The sequence below is a fragment of the Dendrobates tinctorius genome, unplaced genomic scaffold (assembly GCF_039654945.1).
Source record: "Dendrobates tinctorius isolate UK_male_01 unplaced genomic scaffold, ASM3965494v1 ptg000025l, whole genome shotgun sequence".
Lineage (NCBI taxonomy): Eukaryota > Metazoa > Chordata > Amphibia > Anura > Dendrobatidae > Dendrobates > Dendrobates tinctorius.
The window spans coordinates 2,098,496-2,118,652 of record NW_027361693.1 but is presented as its reverse complement, the minus strand read 5'-3'; the positions used below and the strand labels follow the sequence as shown (position 1 = coordinate 2,118,652).

General features: G+C 43.0%; 1 protein-coding gene and 1 long non-coding RNA gene across 4 annotated transcripts in view; one reads left to right on the top strand and one right to left on the bottom strand.

The window, feature by feature from the left end:
• Positions 1-3,216: 3,216 nt before the first annotated feature.
• Positions 3,217-4,062, bottom strand: LOC141084611 (uncharacterized). The gene is made up of 2 exons (XR_012231054.1): positions 3,819-4,062; positions 3,217-3,716 (listed from the first exon to the last, which is right to left on the bottom strand). It is a non-coding gene; the product is annotated as an uncharacterized lncRNA (long non-coding RNA).
• A 25-nt stretch (positions 4,063-4,087) lies between these two features.
• BASP1 (brain abundant membrane attached signal protein 1) overlaps positions 4,088-20,157 on the top strand; it is a 127,129-nt gene continuing 111,059 nt past the window's right edge. The window contains exon 1 of one of the 3 annotated variants that reach the window (XM_073569432.1): positions 4,088-4,224. Coding sequence is in view for 1 of the 3 variants with exons in the window: in XM_073569430.1 (XP_073425531.1) it covers positions 4,642-4,649 (8 nt within the window). In the remaining 2 variants the exon portion in view is untranslated. Of the gene's footprint in view, positions 4,225-4,403; positions 4,560-4,624; positions 4,650-20,157 lie in introns of those variants that run through there. The other 2 variants (XM_073569431.1, XM_073569430.1) reach the window with 2 other exon arrangements.

Genomic DNA, 20,157 nt, shown 5'->3' with positions numbered 1-20,157 from the left:
CATGCTGCAGATTTTTCTGCGCAGATTTGGTGCAGAATAAAAGAAGCAGCATGTCGCTTCTTTTGTGCGGTTTTGCTGCAGTTTTCCACCTGCTCCATTATAGAAATCTGCAGGTGGAAACTGCAGGGGAAATCCGCACTAAATCTGCGATAAATCTGCAGGTAAAACGCAGGTCATTTTTCCTACAGATTTAGCAAAATGTGCGCGGAAAATTCCACAGCAGAATCCGCACCGTGTGCACATAGCCTAAGGCTGAGTGCAGACGGACTTTTTGGCCCTGCGGATTTTTCCGCGCAGAAAGGAAGAAATCCGCAGATCAAATGACCTGCATTTTTCCTGCGGATTTCTTCCATTTTCCATGCGGTTTTCTTGCGGTTTTCCACTGCGGTTTTCCCCCTGCGGATTTGGAGACATGGGAGATCGATAACCGCACAAAAGAAGTAACATGCTGCGGATTTTGAACCGCAGGAAAACCGCACGGAAAAATCCACAGCGTCTGCACAGCGGTTTTTTTTTTTCATTGATTTTAAGGCTACTGTACATCACAATGCGGATATGCAACGTTTCTGCAGGGTAAAATCCGCTGCAAATCTGCATCGTGTGCACACAGCCTAACACTCCCATAGATGCGTGAATCTAGCCTTCATTCATACAGTTATTGGTGCACTTTTTATGTTTTGTCCAGTGGCAATAACAAGTATAGGTATCATTGTTATTTTTGCGATTCTTTTTCAATTCACTTCTAACTTCGGCTTAAAAACTGCCTAATCATCACACTAAGGGTTCGTGCACCCGAGAGTATAAATCAGACGAGTGCGATCTGATTTTTTATTAGCTAGCATACGGACTAATGTTATTCAATTGTCCAGTGCAGATGGATGATTTTTTTCACTGCAAGTATCTGTCTGCGGAAAAAAAAAAATTGCAGCATGCTGTGATTTGACTCAGAAATTAAATGAGACTCGCCCATTCAAGTTTATGGGTGCGCGAAAAAAAAAAAAAAGATGCCACAGTATAGTAATGGATTGTTATGGATACATTGCAATTCTGTAACATGGGAAACTGTAAATGGCTCTGTACATGATTAATACCTGCTACTGTAAAAAAAAAAAATGCACAGAAAGGCTGCCGATCAATTGACACAAACATTTATGAGACTGCCAAATTCTAGTCAACAAGCCTATGGCCAGTCCAAGCATCACATCATTGACTGTGAAACACGGATATGGCATACCAGCATAAAAAGATGTCACTTCAGTCAGATTATCAATAAGGGTCTATTCACACATTCAAGTTTTCAGAAGCAGTTTTTTATTTTTTTTTTTTTAATCTAAGGGTAGTTTCACATTTGTGTTTAAGGCCTCCGCTAAGCCCCGCCCCTGCCGTGCCTCCTCCGGTAGCTCCGCCTACGGGCGCATGACGCTGCATGCGTCCCCTATCTTTAGCACTGGAGACGCAGGCCGTGCGCAGGTATGCGTTTGGCGGTGCATGCGTCCTTTTGACGCTGCGCCGACCGCACCAAATTGCAACAGGTTGCGTTGGCGCTGGTCGGCGCAGCGTCAAAAGGACACGTGCCGCCAAAAGCATACCTGCGCACGCCTGCGTCCCCAGTGCTAAAGATAGGGGACACAGGACGCATGCAGCATCATGCACCCGTAGGCGGAGCTACCGGAGGAGGCGCGGCAGGGGGCGGGGCTTAGCGGCGGCCATGCGCAGGCCGTCGCTGCAGCCTTAAACGCAAGTGTGAAACTACCCTAAGACCTTGTTCCCAATTACGTATAAACTCGGTGAGTGTAATGAGAGCAGAAAAAAAAAATTGCATTGCACTCGCACCAATGTTATTCAACGAGTCAGTGCTCATCTGTGAGTTTTTTCCTCAGCTGAAATTGGACTGAGAAGAATAAATAGAAAAAAAATAAAATCGCAGCATGCTGTGAGTGGCTGCATATATCGGACGAGACTTGCCAATGAAAGTCAATGAGTGTGAGAAAGAGAAACTGAAGGCACACGGACCATGCGTATGCTGTCCAATTCTTATGGATAAACTACCATTTTGTAGCACAGGACACAGTAAATGGTCCCGTAAATGATTGCAGAATAATAGTTGCCGTGGGAAAAAAAACGCGTATCATACTGATGCTGTGTGAGAAAAATAGTATTGTACACACATGACACTCGTCCTACTTTTCTGAATCAATATTAGGCTATGTGCACACGGTGCGGTTTCTACTGTGGCTCTGCGGCGGATTTGCCGCTGCGGATCTGCAGGTGATGTACAGTACCATTGTAGCCTATGTTAAAAAAAAAACGCTGTGCCACATGCTGCGGATTTTTCCACGTGGTTTTTGTGCGGAAAAAAAAAGCAGCATGTGACTTCTTTTGTGCGGTTTTGCTGCAGTTTTCCACCTGCTCCATTCTACAAAACCGCACAAAAACGGCAGTAAAACCGCAAAAAAAGGAAGAAAAATGCAGGTGATTTGACCTGCGGATTTAGTAAAATCCGCGGGAGGATCCGCACCGTGTGCACATAGCCTTAGAGCGTTTTCTTTTAAACGGTAGTGGGAGTGAGGCCAAAACAAAGAATGGATGAAAAAAAAAAATTGCTTCTGTCTTTTCTTTAAAAGAGTCCTCCATTAGGCCGCGGTCACACATGTGAGAAACTCACGCAAGTCTCGCATCTCAATACCCGGTACTCGGGACCGGAATATGCAGCTGCATGTATTTCTATGCGGCTGAGCGCTCCAGTCCCGAGTGCCGGCGATTGAGATGCGTGAGTTTCTCGCATGTGTGACCCCGGCCTTATGATGCATTCCTGGCTTCAACATCTGCAGAAATTAAAAAAAAGCCGGTCATGGACACATATCCTAAGGGTATGTGCATACTGAGTTTTTTTAAAGTATTTAAAAACCAAAAGTTTTTTTAAACAAATCTTTTATAAAATGACATTTTTTGTAGTACTTTTTGGAGCAGGATTTTGGAAAAAATACCAAAAAAGACCTCATACCCTAAGGCCAGGTCCAGACGAGCGTTTAAAGAATCTTTCAGTTTCCATCCAGAAAACAAACGATTTTTCATCCATACCTGACTGCAACTGCGCAGCATATTTATATTTATGACCATGCGCCATCTGTGTAACACCCGTACGTTTTAAAATTAACATGATCAAATAAAGTTTCCCGTGTTAAGAATTGCAATTTATCTGGAAAATTCAGATAATCCGTATGGGACCTGATTTATTTTTTTGCGAATCCAATTATAAATTTGGAAGAGAATAGTGCATGCTCCGATCTTATTTCACATGGACAATCGGTGTGAAAAAACGGACACCTGAACCGCGTTCTTGAATTCCAATGGTCAGTGTGGACCTCTACTTGGACAGCAGACGTCCGGATAATACACTCTTCGGAGCGAGCCCCCAAAAATACCTGCAACTGTGTCCAACATTTTAGCTCGATTTGCAAAAATCTGTGCAGAAACAGCAAAAACCATCCCATTCAGATTAATGAAGCATATCCTGTAGATGCAGAAACGTCGTCTGTATCGCATCTGCCATGTGTAAATGTACAAAAACTGGATAATCGTGCTCCTCACCGCTGACGATTTTCTCAAAAGTCACCAAACTTTAATCAAAGCAGCCAATCTTCTAAATCCGTAGACGACCCACAGTCCGGGCGATCGCTGAGCCAGAGATTTCACTGACTAATGCACGACATGCCCTGCAGGGGGAGCCAAAGGGACGACCATCACAATTGACCAACCATTTTCAATTCCTTTTTAAAAAATATATTATTTGAAGAAAAATACAAATGAAAAGTTACTTGTACGTAGACTTCTGAAAAATAATCCGATTTACAGTGTTCAAATACAAAATACGTGTAACATTTAATTCCTTCGGTCACTCCTATTAATAAAAGGTGGGTTAAATTCATGAAAAATTAAGCTGTAGACCTGTTTGTGTCCTGTTAAAGGAATCACAGCCAATTTCAAAGATTCTTTCCACTTAAGAGTATAGTCCGAGTAGTGCGATCTCCATTGTGGACGCTGATCACCTGGCCATTAATTACCCAGTAGGTGAGGTCTGTGCAGGAATTCATTCCCTTGCCATCAGTGAGAGGAGGACAGAAGCACAGACTGTGGGTCAGCTACTCTGGGGAGCAGCATCACATCCAGGGGTGTAGGAGGAAGACTGCCATCCACACCGTGCATCCCCATCTACAGCTCAGGGTAGGGTGCTCTCCTAAATATGAGTGCAAGAATGATCAGCACGCACTTTAATATTTATTAAAAAAAAAAAAAAAGCCTCACAGTGGATTGTGGACTGGGGAAAGGGAGGGAGTGGGAGAGAAGATGGAAAGGGGGAGATGGGGGAGGAGAAGCAGAAGGGGAGGAGGGAGAGGGAGAAATGCAGAGGCAGCAGCAGCAGCACAGACATTGCTCCAACGCCTGCTAATCACTACAGTGCCAGCCACCGAGCAAGGGAGACACAGGCACCCAGGGCAGGACCCTCTGTGACAGCAGGGCACACTAACCCCCAGGACAGGCACAGACTATACCACAAGGTAAGCTGCAGCTCCCTGGAGTGCAGACCCACAGGTCCAAGCAGCTCCTCTCTACAGATCGGCTATTAATAATCCATATACCATGCACTGGTAAGAAAGCTGGGACACGTTGGGACCCCCCACACGTGCTGGCTGGCACAGAGTCCTCTGACATGCCTGCATTGGGGGCACAGGGGGATGACTGACCTAAATCCTGCTCTCTTCATGTGTTCTTTGTCTCGAGCTGTGACATCCATACATACTGGGCGTTTCTGGGGTTGCTTGACAGCGCTCGGGTGGAAGGGGTTAAATGTCCCCCTGTCATGCTAGTGAGCACCCCCCCAGATCTGGCACTAATGATGGCTGATGTGCCATCCAGAAGGACGAGGACCCTGCCGGCAGCTTGGCATGAGGCGTGTGCAACAGCTGGGTGACAGCTGTGCCGGCGATCGGCTGCTGCAGCCATGGCGAGGCTGACGGGGCGCAGTACATAGGTATATGACATACTGTATATACAGGCTACATCCTATGGATACTGATGGCATGACAGGTCTGGGCACAGATGAGCTGATCCATCCACGCCGGGCTCTTGATAGAAGAGGAATACTGCAGTGCAAATGATTGAGACTTTACAGTAATTACCAATTCCTTTGTCTTTGCCTCACGCATGCGCAGAGGTGTGGGGCGTGGAGAGCTGCTCTCCTTGGTACCCTGCATCCCTCTTAGCAAGAAAAGCCCGATCCCTACTGTCAGAAATGCTACATGCAAAGCAAGCAAGCTTCTCTAGAGCTGGCATTACCAAGTGATCTGCTCTGTCTGGGCTGAGGCTATGCCAATGCCTAGATTTATTCAATGCCACCAAGATGGCACCAATGGCAGATATTGCCTCACTTTTGTCATGAAGCACCTGTGGAGTTCCAATCTCGTGCTCCCCCCTACACCCCCATATCCAGCAGTACTAATATATTATTGGCATTGCATGCTAATGTGTGTGGATACGGGGAATGCATTCTATTGGGTTCTTGGTGTAACGTGCAGGGAGATGTGTGCAGACAATGCTTCAGAATGGCGACGACTGGATATTTTCACCTCTGCCATATATCACATGTGGATGGGGTGAATGGTCGGGTGACCAGGCTTATTCATCAGAATGGATTGTGTGAAAGTGGTCATGTATACTCGTACGTCCCTATCAGTGACTATATTGGGTGGGCAGATCCGCGCCAATGATGGGGGGTGAGCCATCTTGGCAGTCATGTGAGCAAGTAGGAGGCAGTAAGCTACTTGTATTATATCAGTATTGTATTATGCTTATATAGCGCCACTAATTCCACCTCGCCCTACAGACATTATCACTCCCCATTGGGGCTCACAATCTACATTCCCTATTAGTATATCTTTAGATTTTGGGAGGAAACCCACACAAACATGGGGAGAGCATACAAACTCCTTGTAGATGATTGTTCATGGTGGGATTTGAACCCTGGACTCCAGAGTTACAAAGCACTAACCACTGAGCCACTGTTCTTGCGAACTTAAAAGGTGTTCCCACCTACAGTGAAATTTTTTTATATTTTTATTTTTTACAAAAAATGTCAGCAGAAAAAATGCACATGTAAGTTTTGTTCCCAGGTCTCTTCACGCCTTCTTTTTTGACACTGTTATAAATTTTTTTGGTGGAAAAACCTGGCCAGTCTAAGGTCATCACCGTGTCAGGTTAATTAAACGCCCCTCACAACACTAGATGGAATGTTTCATTCTTTTTTTTAATTCATGTTTTCTTTTCCTTGGAGATTTGTAAATCCCGGTAATGGGGGTGGTTCAGTAGGCTTGTGCCTCCTCATTAGGTTTCTTTTCCTCCCTCCCGCCCCTAGCACTGAGAGTGACATAAAGATCTATCTGAAGTCTGGGCAAGTCTTCCATGTTCTTCCTTATATATAATGTGAATATGCGCAGCGTTGCCTTTGTTGAATTTGGAACTTGCAGCAAATGGTGTTAGAAACACTGAAGGACCTGCTGGAATTGTCATGGAGACTGTAGTTTGTACCGATCATGTGCAAGATGGCAGGAAGCGCACAGTGCAAAGCTTGTCAATCAAGCTAAGTTGGCGGGGATAGAAATTGCTGCATAACTAATTGTGGGCTCCTAAATCTTGGCAGTGTGTTTATAGTTGGGCTCCTAAGGAGAGACATGTGTAGTCACAATATAGCATAGGGAGAGATCTGTCAGTTGTGTAAGTGGGTGGGACAAGTCGATTGGGGACTGCATAAGACTAGTCAGATCTGTCCCTATGGCAATAGCTATCCATACTTGACTGCAATTGTGCAGCAAGGATCTGATATATCTGCCTGTTGCTCAGGCAGCATGAATCTTGGGACAGTTCCCCTTTAAGATCTGAGAAATCCGGCGAATAACTGGTTGCTACCTGACAACTAGTGATGAGCAGATTGATTCGTGGGACCTCAGTCCAGGATATAGTTGAGTGGTTCCTAGAGTCTAGACAATCGGCCCGCAAATTTTTTTACCTTCCGGAAACCCCTACCCAGTTTTTGATTAGACAAGGCTGGTGCAACGTCATCTGTGAATCTCATCATAAAGATGACCAATCAAATGATGCTTTGGGAAGACATTCGGGGGCCCTCCCGTCTAGCCTCCAGATACCACTGACCGGGATGCTGGACCGGAATCCTGTGAATCGATTCCCTCATCCCTACTGATGACCCTAAATGTTTCTGATCTCATTTCCATTGCAAATTTTGGATGTGTGCTGTCCTTTTTTTGGAATGGGTGGCAATATTCTTGCTTTCTCGTAATCGTATTCAGCTCTGTTTAGTTTGATTAATATACAGTATTCACACTGAGACGTAATATGGCCGAATGAATACTCGCACGGCCATAGCTACCAGGCTAGTGTATCCATAGTAACCATTTTGTCTCACTTCGCTCAAGGCCAAATTGGCACTGTGCTGACAGCAAGGTGAAAATGAACTTGGCAGCATTCACACCATGCTATTCTATGTCACGGCCAGCAATTCTTATTAGATTGTTTATGAAAAACCAGTGTCTATAGCTGGACAGTTAATGTTAAGCTTTTCTGTAAAAATCTGATGTTTCTGGTCAGAATTGTAAGCTGACATCATGTGGCGGCGTTCCGGTGGCCCTGTTTTCCAGGCTGGTTTATATTTAATTTCACACAATAAATCATTTGTGGCTGGCGGATGTCATGACCCAGTGGGCACATGGGTCAAAGTAAGAATTGTAGTGTTGTGGGGGCTGTGACATTTACATAGGTTTACACTTGTTTTGTTTTTTTTAAAAAAAAAAAAACAAAAAAAAAAATCTTTTTTTATGTAAATGGACCTCATGCTCACATTTTTTAAATGGAGTATAGGAATGACAGCATCGAGCAGTTGTGCGTGCTTGCAGTCCTGTGCAAATCCACCTGTGCTCCTATTTATAGCCTGCCTTGTACCATGATTGGGGCACATCTGCAGCAATTAAAAGCCACCATTGTGCGGACATCATCTGCGCCTGATTGACGCTTATGTTTCTCTATGTGCGGCTATAGATGAGAGAGAACAATTTGTCAACTATTGTTGCAATGCATGCAGCTATGACTATATCAGAAATTGCTTGTTTCTTACATTGATGCTTGAATGTAGAATAAAATTACAGTGTTTCATTATATCTGAGATCCACCAGGAGAGGTAACGATGAATGTACGCCTGCCCTGTATATCCTCATATTCTTCACTGTAAGGAGGTTTAGCTGAATATGAGCGGAGGAAGCAGTAAATGGCAATAATCAATGTGAGAAATGGCATCTGTTAGGAATACACCATTAATACTAAAGTCATTGGCTTCAGCTGATCAGGGATAACAGCAAAAACCAGGCTCATATAACTTGCATCAGTTCAAGGGGCTTAAAGGGTTTATCCAGTGCCCCATACTCCTACAGTCCAGAATGAGAGGTGCCAACTATGTGACATGTTTGGGACTGCTGTCTAGGTATTGTGCTGATCATATTCTAATAAACCCCTCCCACCCACGTATAAAAGAAAATAAGTGGTGCGAGGTGCTGGTTAACATCTTAATGCCGGGATCACACATGCGAGAAACACAGCCGAGTCTCGCATGTTAATACCCGGCACTGCCGCCGGCACTCGGATTGGAGCGTGCGACCGCACAGCAATACATGGCGCTGCATGCTCCACTCCCGAGTGCTAGTGGCAGTGTCGGGTATTAAGATGCGAGACTCGGCTGTGTTTCTCGCATGTGTGATCCCGGCCTAAAAGGATATGTCACATGGATTTTTTACTAATTGAATCCGCAAGAGGAAGGAGTTAAACTGCAGCCATATCTTGGGAAAGAGGGACCTATGTAATCTGTCCTACACTCCTCTACAGTGAAATTGCAACACTTAGGACGGTATCACACATGCGAGGAATACGGCCAAGTCTCGCATCTTAATACCCGGTGTAACAGGCCAGATTAACCCCCCCACCCAGAATATACCAGGGGTTAAAGTGGCCTAGGCCAGATTTACCCCGAGTATATTCTGGCCTAGGCCAAACTATACCCCGGGGTATAAATTGGCCTAGGCCGGATTATACCCCTCCGGGTCAGAATATACCCCAGCTGCTGTAGATCAGATTTTTCATGCTTTTGAGAACCATCAAAAATGGGGCCCCGGGCAGCACACAGGGGGCAGAGACAGCACATGGGGGCCCCAGGCAGCATATAGGGCCCCGGAACACAGCAAAATACTTCCGGGGCTTAGTTAACCGATGCATGCGCAGTAAGGTTTTTCGGCTTTGCCCGCAGTTGGGCAAAGCATACTTTGCGTGCGCGAGCCAAGAATGCTTAGCGCATGTGGGTCGCCCTCCCAGGGCTGTGGGGTACTCGGTACTGGGCCGGTGTCAGCGGGATGTGTCACAGCAGCGGTGACCCGGTCCGTGGCTCTGGGCACCCAAGTAATGGAGAATTGAAATGGTGGAATGTAGTTGATTAAATGAATAGTTTGTGACACCACCTGTGGTATTCGGCAAGTGAGATGTTAAGCCGACGCTGCATGCAGATCCACTGGGACTGATGGTATGGTGCAGCAAAGATGTAAAAGCTCCCCACAGGTGAAGCTGTAGTCCCAGGGCAGTGTAGATGTGGTTGGCACAGGGATGTAGCAGTGCCGGAAGGGTAGGACGCAGACAAGGACACAGCAGGGTGCAATTTCTGTACCTTTACTTGATAAATGCAGTCCAGGGTCCTTATTACAGATGGTACCGGAGCAGGCTAGCCTGGAAGCAGCTCAGGATTCTCTCTCAGCAGATGGGCTGTGCAGTCTCCTTCCCTAGCGCTTACTTGAGTGAAGTACTCCTAGTACTGAGTTACACTGAAGTTCCTCCTAATTCTCTTCTACTAGGACTCCTCGTATGGCAGACAGCTGTAGCCGCTATTCCTCTCTTGACTCACTCCATGCTATTGTGCCTCCTTAGATGCAGGTAGGGCATTTACAGCCTCCTACTCCTCTGGTGTCTGTTGCAGAACCATTAGTATCCGTACAACCGTGGAGACCAGGCTCCAGTTCATGCGCTCTCACTGGAGATGAGCCTTTCCTGTCCGCTCAATCTCCGCACACTTCACCCTCCTCACACTAACTGACTACTCCTTCTCCTTGGCCCTCAGAGAGCACTCCTCCCTTCAATTCGGGTTCAGAGTCCCCCCTGTTGGCCTGGAGTGGAACTGTGTTGCTTGTATAGGTTAACTGCGAGAGAGACCCTTCACTGCTTCCAAGCCTGTCATTACCCTCCCTGAATGAAGGCAAAGCCACTGTGGCAGCCATACTCCTGGGGGTGCCACACATGCGCAAAAGATGGCGGACACCTACTCCTATTCATGAAAAAACTGCGGACGGCGGCCAAGGATGGGGAGGCGGCAAAGATCCGAAACACTGCCCATCGGACTGGACAGATCTCATTTAAATAGCCTGCCAAAACCAGGTGACAGATTCCCTTTAAGATTGAAAAGTTGTGGCATTAAGGAAACAACAAGATTGATTAACGATGAAAATCTGGCAGCAAAATTTTGAAATGATTTCTGGCCCGATTTATCGTTGCCTTTGTGCTTTTTTTTTTTTTTCTTTTTTCTTTTTTTTTCCCCCCTTCAATTTACTATTCTATTTGCATCTGCTTTGAAGTCTATTTTATGTAGGGGGGTGTTCTGCTTTGTTGGGCAGATGATAGCGATTCCAGATGTCTTTCTTTGATTCATCAATTGCAACTTTTTAAAAAGCTGCAAGGTTTGGCACAACTCCAGCTCCTCCACTGGTGTATTGTGGCACAATTTTGCAAAATGTGAGACTTTTTGGCCTAAATTTTAACAATTCAAGACCGGAAAAGACTACTTTTGACTGTGTGCCAAATTCATGAATTGCATACGCCAATTTGAAAAATTTGGTACAAAAAAGGCAACTAAGACCACAAGGCAAAGAAAAGAAATTATACAAAAAAAAAAAAAGCAGATGATGAATTACGACTTTGATTTATTCAGTATTTAGCGTGTACACCATGCACAAGAGTACACCCAGATGCACCCTGTGGCATGCTATTAATGAGATTAATAATGGCCAACCAATGATGTCTCAATTGTGCTTGATGGGAAACAAGTCTGGAGACGCTGCAGGCAATGCATTAAGGCCATGTAGATTGCTCACTGTAGTAGGAGCAACATGCGGCCTGGCATTATCGTGTTAAAAAAAAAAAAAAAAAAGCCTATTTAGCAAAATCAAATCAATGCAACGCCAAGCTGCATCTAGAATGAAGACTAGAGGACCATACAATTTGCCACCCTACACAATAACCCCAGTTTTGACGTTGCCTCATGAAGGCCTCTTCATGGTATATCCCACATGGTCTACAGGCCAATCACTGGCTACACTTGTATCCAAGACAAAAGCGTAACTTGTCAATAAAGAGAGCAGGCCTCCATTCCAGCCTGCATTGCTATTTTTCAACAATGATAACCTTTTGAGAGCAGTGGTGCCAGGTCAATGAAACACCCATAGCTTGACGTCTATCTGGTAGCCCGATGTCGTGCAAACAAATATTGGTTCATGTAGACACTTTTTGATGTCTTATGCTTGGTATATGATATTTAATTTCACTTGCAAATTAGAATTGATCGTGGAACCTGGGAAACTGTCATTCCTTTCCAAGTGTTCCAGGATTTGTTTTTCAACATGACAATGCTTTGCCCGCCAGAACGCATGCAAATCTGAACAGCCTGCATGACCTAGATATTATAAAATGCCCTGCAGCATCTTCTGAGTTGCCTCCCATTGAGTGGGAGGTTATTAGTTGACCGTTGCAAAGGAAGCTGCCAGCAGCAGATCTTGATGATATGCATGTCCAACTGCATTCAAAGTAGCAGAATATTCCTCATTCAGTCATTAACAACCTTATTAATAGTATGCCAAGGCATATACATGCATGTATTTCTGTGCATGGTGCTCTTGCTCCATACCTAATAAACTTGAGGGTTTTTTTGTTTTGAGATTTATTTATTTATTTTTTTTTTACTTTCATTATTGCATTACTTTTCCTTCTTGGTGGCAATTTCATTGTTGGGAAGCATATGTATACATGTTACCATTCTTTTTAATTCAGCCTTCAGTGATAAAGAGATGACTGCTGAAAAATGTCAGTTTGTTATACGGCTCAGTGGCCAAAGTGAAAACCATAGTGAAACGGAAATTTAGAACAAATTCTTATGTTTTAAACCAAAGGTTATTTTTCTAATGAAGCATTCTTTTGAATGTTGAACTGAAAAAAATTTTACAGGCATATAAAATGCTAATGTCCATGGACTTAACCCTTGTACTTGAGTTGTAAAGATTCCTTTTGAATATTGTCTTTGGTAAACTATTAAGTACCGTCGCCTACACAAAAAATAAAATAAGGAAATTCACTCTTATTTTGATGAAATATCTAATTGTGATCTTAACATAGGGTATGTCATAAAAAAAGGAACATGAAGGCCCCTTCAATATCCCAATCTGAATGGCGTTCTAAAAGAGAAACTCATTTAGCTGTGGAATCGATACTTTGACCAGGTGGTTCTTCTAGGCAGGCAGTATCCATTATGATAGATGTTGGTGGATTATGGATTTACACTTGGCCATTGTTATCAATGTCCATGTTTCTCTTCAAATGGCACAAATCTTTATAAATCAGAATAGCCAAAATGCGAGTAAAAACAATTCACTGAATTTTTATGTTAAATCTTAATTAGCATGCTTGCAAAAGAGTATTGGATAATCAACATAACAATATAATCCAAATTTGGAGAACAAAACCATATGATCAGGGTCTTGCCTAACCTAGGGTTTTGGCCTCTTGGAAAGGCAGAATCCTGGACAGGATGCTGAGCATGTGGTTTTGTTGATGCAACAGCTGGTAGCATGTGAGCTTTTATCACACCACCATGCAGACTGTCAGACTGCTAATTACCATTAACGTCCTTTTTTTATTTTATGTATTGTGGAGTTCTTTGTTGTCTGTCTTCTCTAGCATATGACAATCTCTACTGAAAATTGATTTGGATATTTTATATTTGTATCATTTTTGGAGATTTATTGCGACTTTTTAATTCTTTTGTAACACATTTTGCTTCTCTTTTGTGCTCCTATTATGTAATTCAGTTGTGTGTCCTAAAACACTTGAACCAGGTAGACCCCCTATAGAACATTGTGGTAAGACTGCATTTACACTGGCCTACTGTTGCCATTAAATGACTGAACTGCTACGTGTTCCGATCAACAGTCATTTAATAACCTCTTTAGAATTGTTGAACAAACTTATGTGAACATGGAACAATAGTTGATATTAGTCTTCTAGGCAGTACATGTCTGGTTTACCCTCCAGTTGTCATTGGATCCATCCTGCTGTAGTTTCAGTGCGCCCGGTCAAGCATTCACCGTGCAGTCTTTCTCACCTGCCTTACAGCATAGCTCTGCTATGCTCTACCAATCACAGTGTATTTTAAACATCGAGTACACTGTGTGTCTGTGCACTAGTTTGCCGGAGCAATTTTATCTTCTGCCATATACATCAATATAAATGCATATGTGCATTTTCACATTAGTGATCTGTTAGCTATATTCCAGCAGAGCTCAACTGTTCTGCACTTTGTTCTACTGTGTCTCCATAATGGAGCTTGAAATATCCTTTGTGGCTGCACTGCTGATCTTTCATACATGTTGCTGACAGATGAATGATGTAAAGCTGCAAATGCTGACCTGTTGATGTATATGGCAGAAGATGATCCTTTGCCATTTGTACCAACAGAGTGGCATTGGCAGAAAATAAAATAGATCTGACAAAGGTATACAGAAGCAAAAGGTGTACTCCTAAACAAATGTTAACTTGATGTGACAAATATCTATGGTAGAGGCTGAGCACAGCAAAGCAGAGCTGTGCTGGAAGCTTGAGCTCAGCTGACCACTTGCACAGCTCTGAGACAGCAACTCACACAGGAGGAGAGAGGCAGGAGCCTGGAGAGTGTTCTGCTGAGAAATGGGTTTTTTTTTTTTAGCAGTGCAAGAATACAAGCACAGAGATAAGACACATGCTAACAAGAAAGCATTTGTTTATTAACATGAAGTATACATTTACTGTGCTTTGTGAAAAATAGTGCCGTTGTGGGAATGACCCTTTTAATCTTGAAGAGCAGCATAATGTAGGGACAGAGACCCTTATTCCAGTGATTTATTCCTTACTGGGCTGCTTGCTATAGTTTCAATTAAATCAATAATTATCATTTAGCAAGATATTATTACTAGAGTACAGTGTACACTGAAACCTATCAAATGCTGATATTTGTAGAGTTTCACAGAGCTCAGCATTCAGAGAACTGTTAGATCTGCAGCAGATAAAAGTGATTTAATCACATCTGCCACAAGCCACAGTAAGAGTCCCGTTTCACTTAGCGACGCACCAGTGATCCCGACAACGATACAACCTGGTAAGGATCGCTGGTACGTCGCTAAATGGTTGCTAGTAAGCTGCCAAACAGGCAGATCTCTTTAGCAACGCAGCAACGATCTGGTGATCCATCTAACGACCTCGGCGGTCGTGGGTACCTTGCCACACAGCAGCTATTCTGACAATTCCCACCTGCGTCCCTGAGTTCTGCATCGCCAACGAGGTCGCTCATCGGGGTCGAACACCGATGATGAAAACATGGCCCAGGACATTCGAGCACGATCAGCGATAGGGCAGCACGGTGGCTCAGTGGTTAGCGCTGCAGCCTTGCAGCGCTGGAGTCCTGGGTTCGAATCCCACCAAGGACAACATATGCAAGGAGATTGTATGTTCTCCCCGTGTTTGCGTGGGTTTCCTCCGGGTACTCTGGTTTCCTCCCACATTCCAAAGACATACTGCTAGGGAATTTAGATTGTGAGCCCCAGTGATGATAATGTGTGCAAACTGTAAAGCGCTGCGGAATATGTTAGCGCTATATAAAAATAAAGATTATTATTATTATATCCAGCAGGGGGGGGCGGTCGCCGCTGCGTGTCACATGTAGTGAGATCGCTGGCTAGGTCGCTGTTGCGTCACAAAATCGGTGACGCTTCAGCGATCTCGCTAGCGATCTCGCTATGTGAGACGGGGTCTTAAGTGATGCATCGCTGGAATCAGGATTTGTGCCCCTACATCGTGCTGTCCTCATATGCAGCAGAAAAAAAATAGTGACAGATGCCCTTTAATAAGTTTAGGCTGTATCTTAGCAACTGGTCTGGCAGTTTTCAATCAGACCCAGTTAGTGGAAATTTGTGTTTTCTTCAAATGTCATTCCACTAGCACTTCCTTAGCAAACAAAGACATTATTCCATTCTCATTTATCAGTAAAAATGTGTAGGGAACGTGACATATCAAACATAACATTTCTCAGGATGTTCAGGATTTGCATGCATGTATGCAAAATATGTCTGTCAAGTTCTAAATACATATTGGTATGCAAACAGATTGGTACATTTACGAAAATTGAGTACACACTTTGTTTTATGTATGTCAGCAGTCTAACTTGCAGCTCTTCTTGTGGTGTAAACGCCTAGATGAGCCACAGTAGCCATAAATAATCTTCTGGATCTAAAATTCTCATAATAAAGTCAAGTGCCTGTGATTTAAAAAGCTTCACAGGGAAGATAAAATCTTTAACATATCTAGCTCTTTTCACAGCTGCTACTTTATTTTTATTCTTTAACTGGTAACTTTAAGCAATTGTTAGATTGCTGTTACTGAGCGGCATTTTTACAATGAGTACAATGCCTGTATAGCATATCATCTGGACAGTACAGCCATTTTTAAGTGGATTGTCAAATGTATTTAGCAATGTATGCCGTTGGTGTTGTTAAATCTAAAGTCCGGTCAACAATAAAGAGTTATATGCAAAATCATAATGTGGTCTTATAATAATGTACACACATTCATTCATTTGTGTCAATATAACTGATTTTTTTTTTTTTTTAATCTTCCTTGTTTTACTCATATCAATCTTGTAAGGGTAACCTTTCAGGCTCTATTTACCCTCCAATAAATCAGATGATACGTTTTGCCTATTAGCTGGTACTTCCAATAATGACAAGACAATCCAAAGAAAATGTGTAAGCTTTATACCATAAAATTTATCGAAAGCTTTTAATTCAATATTATGCAACAGTGCAAAAAAGGGTATATATAAAAAGGGACAACAAACACAAAGAGCCGCAAAAAAATCAGGATATAGAGTAAGGAAATATATTCATTGCACAGAATGACATAAATATTAAAAAGGCCAAATAGTAGGCGGAATACTGATTATAAATATAAGATGCAACAATGCTTCCTAATTATACATTCACAGGCATAAACAGAAAAACAACTAGTGATTGTAACACTAGGTTCCCATTATTTAATAAGGTGCATGTGCAACAAAGAGAAAATCTCAAAGGGAGCTAGTGTTAGGTCAATTGAGGGGTTAATCCCTTGCAAAATGCTCATATCAGAACAAGCACTAGTAAACTAGATCAAGAAATCAGTGACTACAAGTCATGACATGTGTTAATAAAGATCGGTATCTATACCGGAAGGCTGCAGGCACCCCAGCGCACGTTTCGCACTTGACTTTTCTTCGTTTTTTTATTTACCCTCCAGTTGCCATTGTAACCATCCTGTAGTAGTTACAGCTCATGGTCAATCATGCGCAATGCATTTTTAGTTAGTTTCCTGACAGCATGACTGTGAGTTGGACATGTCTGGAACACAGCTTCAGCTGTAAGGGAAAAGAGTGCGCACTTCCTACTGTGCAGAGCTCATACAAGAAGTGGTGTACTTATAGTTAAGGGCCCCGTCACACATAGCGATCTCGCTAGCGAGATCGCTGCTGAGTCACAAGTTTTGTGACACAACAGCGTTCTCACCAGCGAGATCGTTGTGTGTGACAGCGATCAGCGAGCGGCCCCCCCTGCCGGGATCGCTGCAAGAAACCTCACAACCAGCTAATAATGGAAAAACACACTGCAGCTATACTGATGTAGATTGAAGAAGATAAAAGTGGCTAGATGGGGTATTGTACTGTATCTGAGAATTTACAAAAGAATACTGTCAATTCTACGCTTAGTTTAGCTTGATGATAACTCAGGTAGGTAGTGTTAGCAAGGAACACATAGGAGAGGGGGAAAATAGTCTGAATCACTGATGAGAATCAAGTGCTGCTTCGAAATAGAACTGCCCATTCAGCTATGTGATGCTAAATGCTCAGAGGGGCAGATAATGATGAAAAAAGACACCATAAAGAAACTTTGTTGGTCTTAGGCTAGTTTCACACTTGCTTTTTTTTGCAGCGCGTTTTTCCCGCAAAAAAAACGCATTGAAAAAACGCATACAAAAGCATACAACTGCTGCGTTTTTTTCAAGCATTTTTATGAGCATGCATGAAAAAAACGCAGTGTTTTTATGCGTTTTTAGTGCGTTTTTACCGCGTTTGCGTTTTTTTCCAGCATTAGGTGGCCCCTCACACTAACCCAAACCATGACTTTACTAACCCTAACCCTGACCCTAACCCTTAACCCTAACCCTGACCCTAACCCTTAACCAAACCATACTTAACCCTAACCCAAACCCTAAACCCTGACCCTAACCCTAACCCTGACCCTAACCCTTAACCAAACCATACTTAACCCTAACCCTGACCCTAACCCTTAACCAAACCATACTTAACCCTGACCCTGACCCTAACCCTGACCCTAACCCTTAACCAAACCATACTTAACCCTGACCCTAACCCTTAACCAAACCATACTTAACCCTAACCCTGACCCTAACCCTGACCCAAACCATACCTAACCCTAACCCTAACCCTGACCCTGACCCTAACCCTTAACCAAACCATACTTAACCCTAACCCTTAACCAAACCATACTTGACCCTGACCCTGACACTTAACCAAACCATACTTAACCCTAACCCTGACCCTAACCCTAACCCTTAACCAAACCATACTTAACCCTAACCCTAACCCTGACCCTAACCCTAACCCTAAACCCCCTTAACTAACCCTAACTTTACCCAAACCCCTAAATTCCATTGTCTAAACTAATGGTAAAAAAAAAAACGCATGTGCAAAAAAACGCATACATGAGCATGCCAGTGCGCACATATGCGCATCCATAGGCTATAATGGCCAATTTTAGCGCAAAACGTGCGCATACGTGCGCATGCGCTTTTTTGCAGGGCCAAAAAATGCAACATGCTGCGTCTGGAAAATACAAACGCACACCCCAAAAAAACGCAGCGCATGAAAATCGCATACGTGCGCTTACCAGCGCGCAGGTATGCGCACCCATGTTAAATATAGGGGAAAAAACGCATGCGCAGGTATGCGTTTTTTTTCCAGCGCAAAAAAAACGCAAATGTGAAACCAGCCTCAGTCTTTATATTAATAATTATGCATTTACTGTGCTTTATGAAAAATCATGTGATTGTGGGAATAACCCTTTGTTTTTCTTCAGTTTTTGTTTCTTTGTTTGTTTCAAGTCACTTTGTAAAGAGTACTTATTGCCCACGGCAAGAATAGGATTAGTATTCAGCACTGGCAGTTGACAACACACAGTATTATAAATATGACTCTGCATGACTTTGGAGAAAATCAAGATTTACTGCGAGACCAAAAGTATAGCTTTATAAGGTTGTATCAAATAGTGATGGAATGTCATCATTCTGATCTAACATGACTGTACCAAGACCAATATTGCCATCCATATTACACTATAAAAAATGCCAGATCATAACACGCATTGCCAGCATATACGGTAGTGAAAATACTGCCATATGGGTCGTTAACCAAAACTACTGTAGTATACCTGATATTACTCCCATATTATTGATATTGGCACCATAAAATGGTAGATATTAAATGATTCACCAGTGATGTTCTCGCTGATTGTAGTCGGTCACTTTTTTTTTTTTTCCAGGAAAGCCTGAACTCTGACAACTTTTTTTTTTTTTTTTTTTTTTCACCCACGCCTCATTTCTGCAGAATATAGCACACAAACATTTATTGCTTATTGCTTTTCCAGCACCCTCCTTGCAATGCTACATAACATATATAATTCTAGAACTAGTGCTCCTGTCTGTAATAATGCCCCCTCTGTGCCCTGTTCAGTAGTAGAACTGACCTCTCATACCACCACATAGTAATGGTGCCCCCCGTTCCTTCTCTTATAATGACAATGTTCCCTTGGGACTCCTGCCCCATTATGTCTCCTTACTATAATAAAGCCCCCTGTGTCTCCTGTCACTTGTGCATTCTTTAAGTAATAATAATGCCCCCTGTGGGTCTTTGCAATAATAATTTCTCCTGGTGCCTCCTTATAATAATGCTCCCTGTACCCTCTTATAAAATTAATGCCCTACCTGTACCTCCTTTAAATAATAATGCCCACTGTAACTCCTTTTAATAATGGCGCCCTCTGTGCTTCACAATATTAATAGTTCCTCCCCCAGTGTGCCTCCTTATAATAATGAGCTCCATTGTGCATCCTCCTAATATTGACTTACATTGTACTTCCTTATGAAAATGGTCCCGAGTGTCTTCTTTCATTGATGACCCTTCATTGTGTTGCCTCATTTTTTAATGTTATCACTCTATGTGCTTCCTTTTAATAATGACCCTTATTGTCTCACCTTTATAGTAATAAGAAAATACTCTGGTGCTTGTTAAACTTTTTTTGTAATTAACTAAAATAAAAAATATGGGATGAACTAATACTTACTTCATCCCACTTCAGCACTGAGTAGTGATGCATTCCTCCAGTCTTCGGTTGGTGCAGACAGTATGATGTAGGTACACACACTAAACCCTTATTTATATATGTCTAATACAAAATTAGCAAAATTGTCCCTGAATCTAAAGACCTATCTTTGTAGCAAAAGTCCGGTCCAAACTTCCAGGTTGTAGGATCCATCCTGACATGCTAAGCAGCAGCCCTTACTGTCAAAACACAAGATCTTGTGCTTTTAACTATGGCGCTACCACATTGTTATCAAAGTAGCTACCAATTGGCAACAGCTTTAAAGGGCATTTGA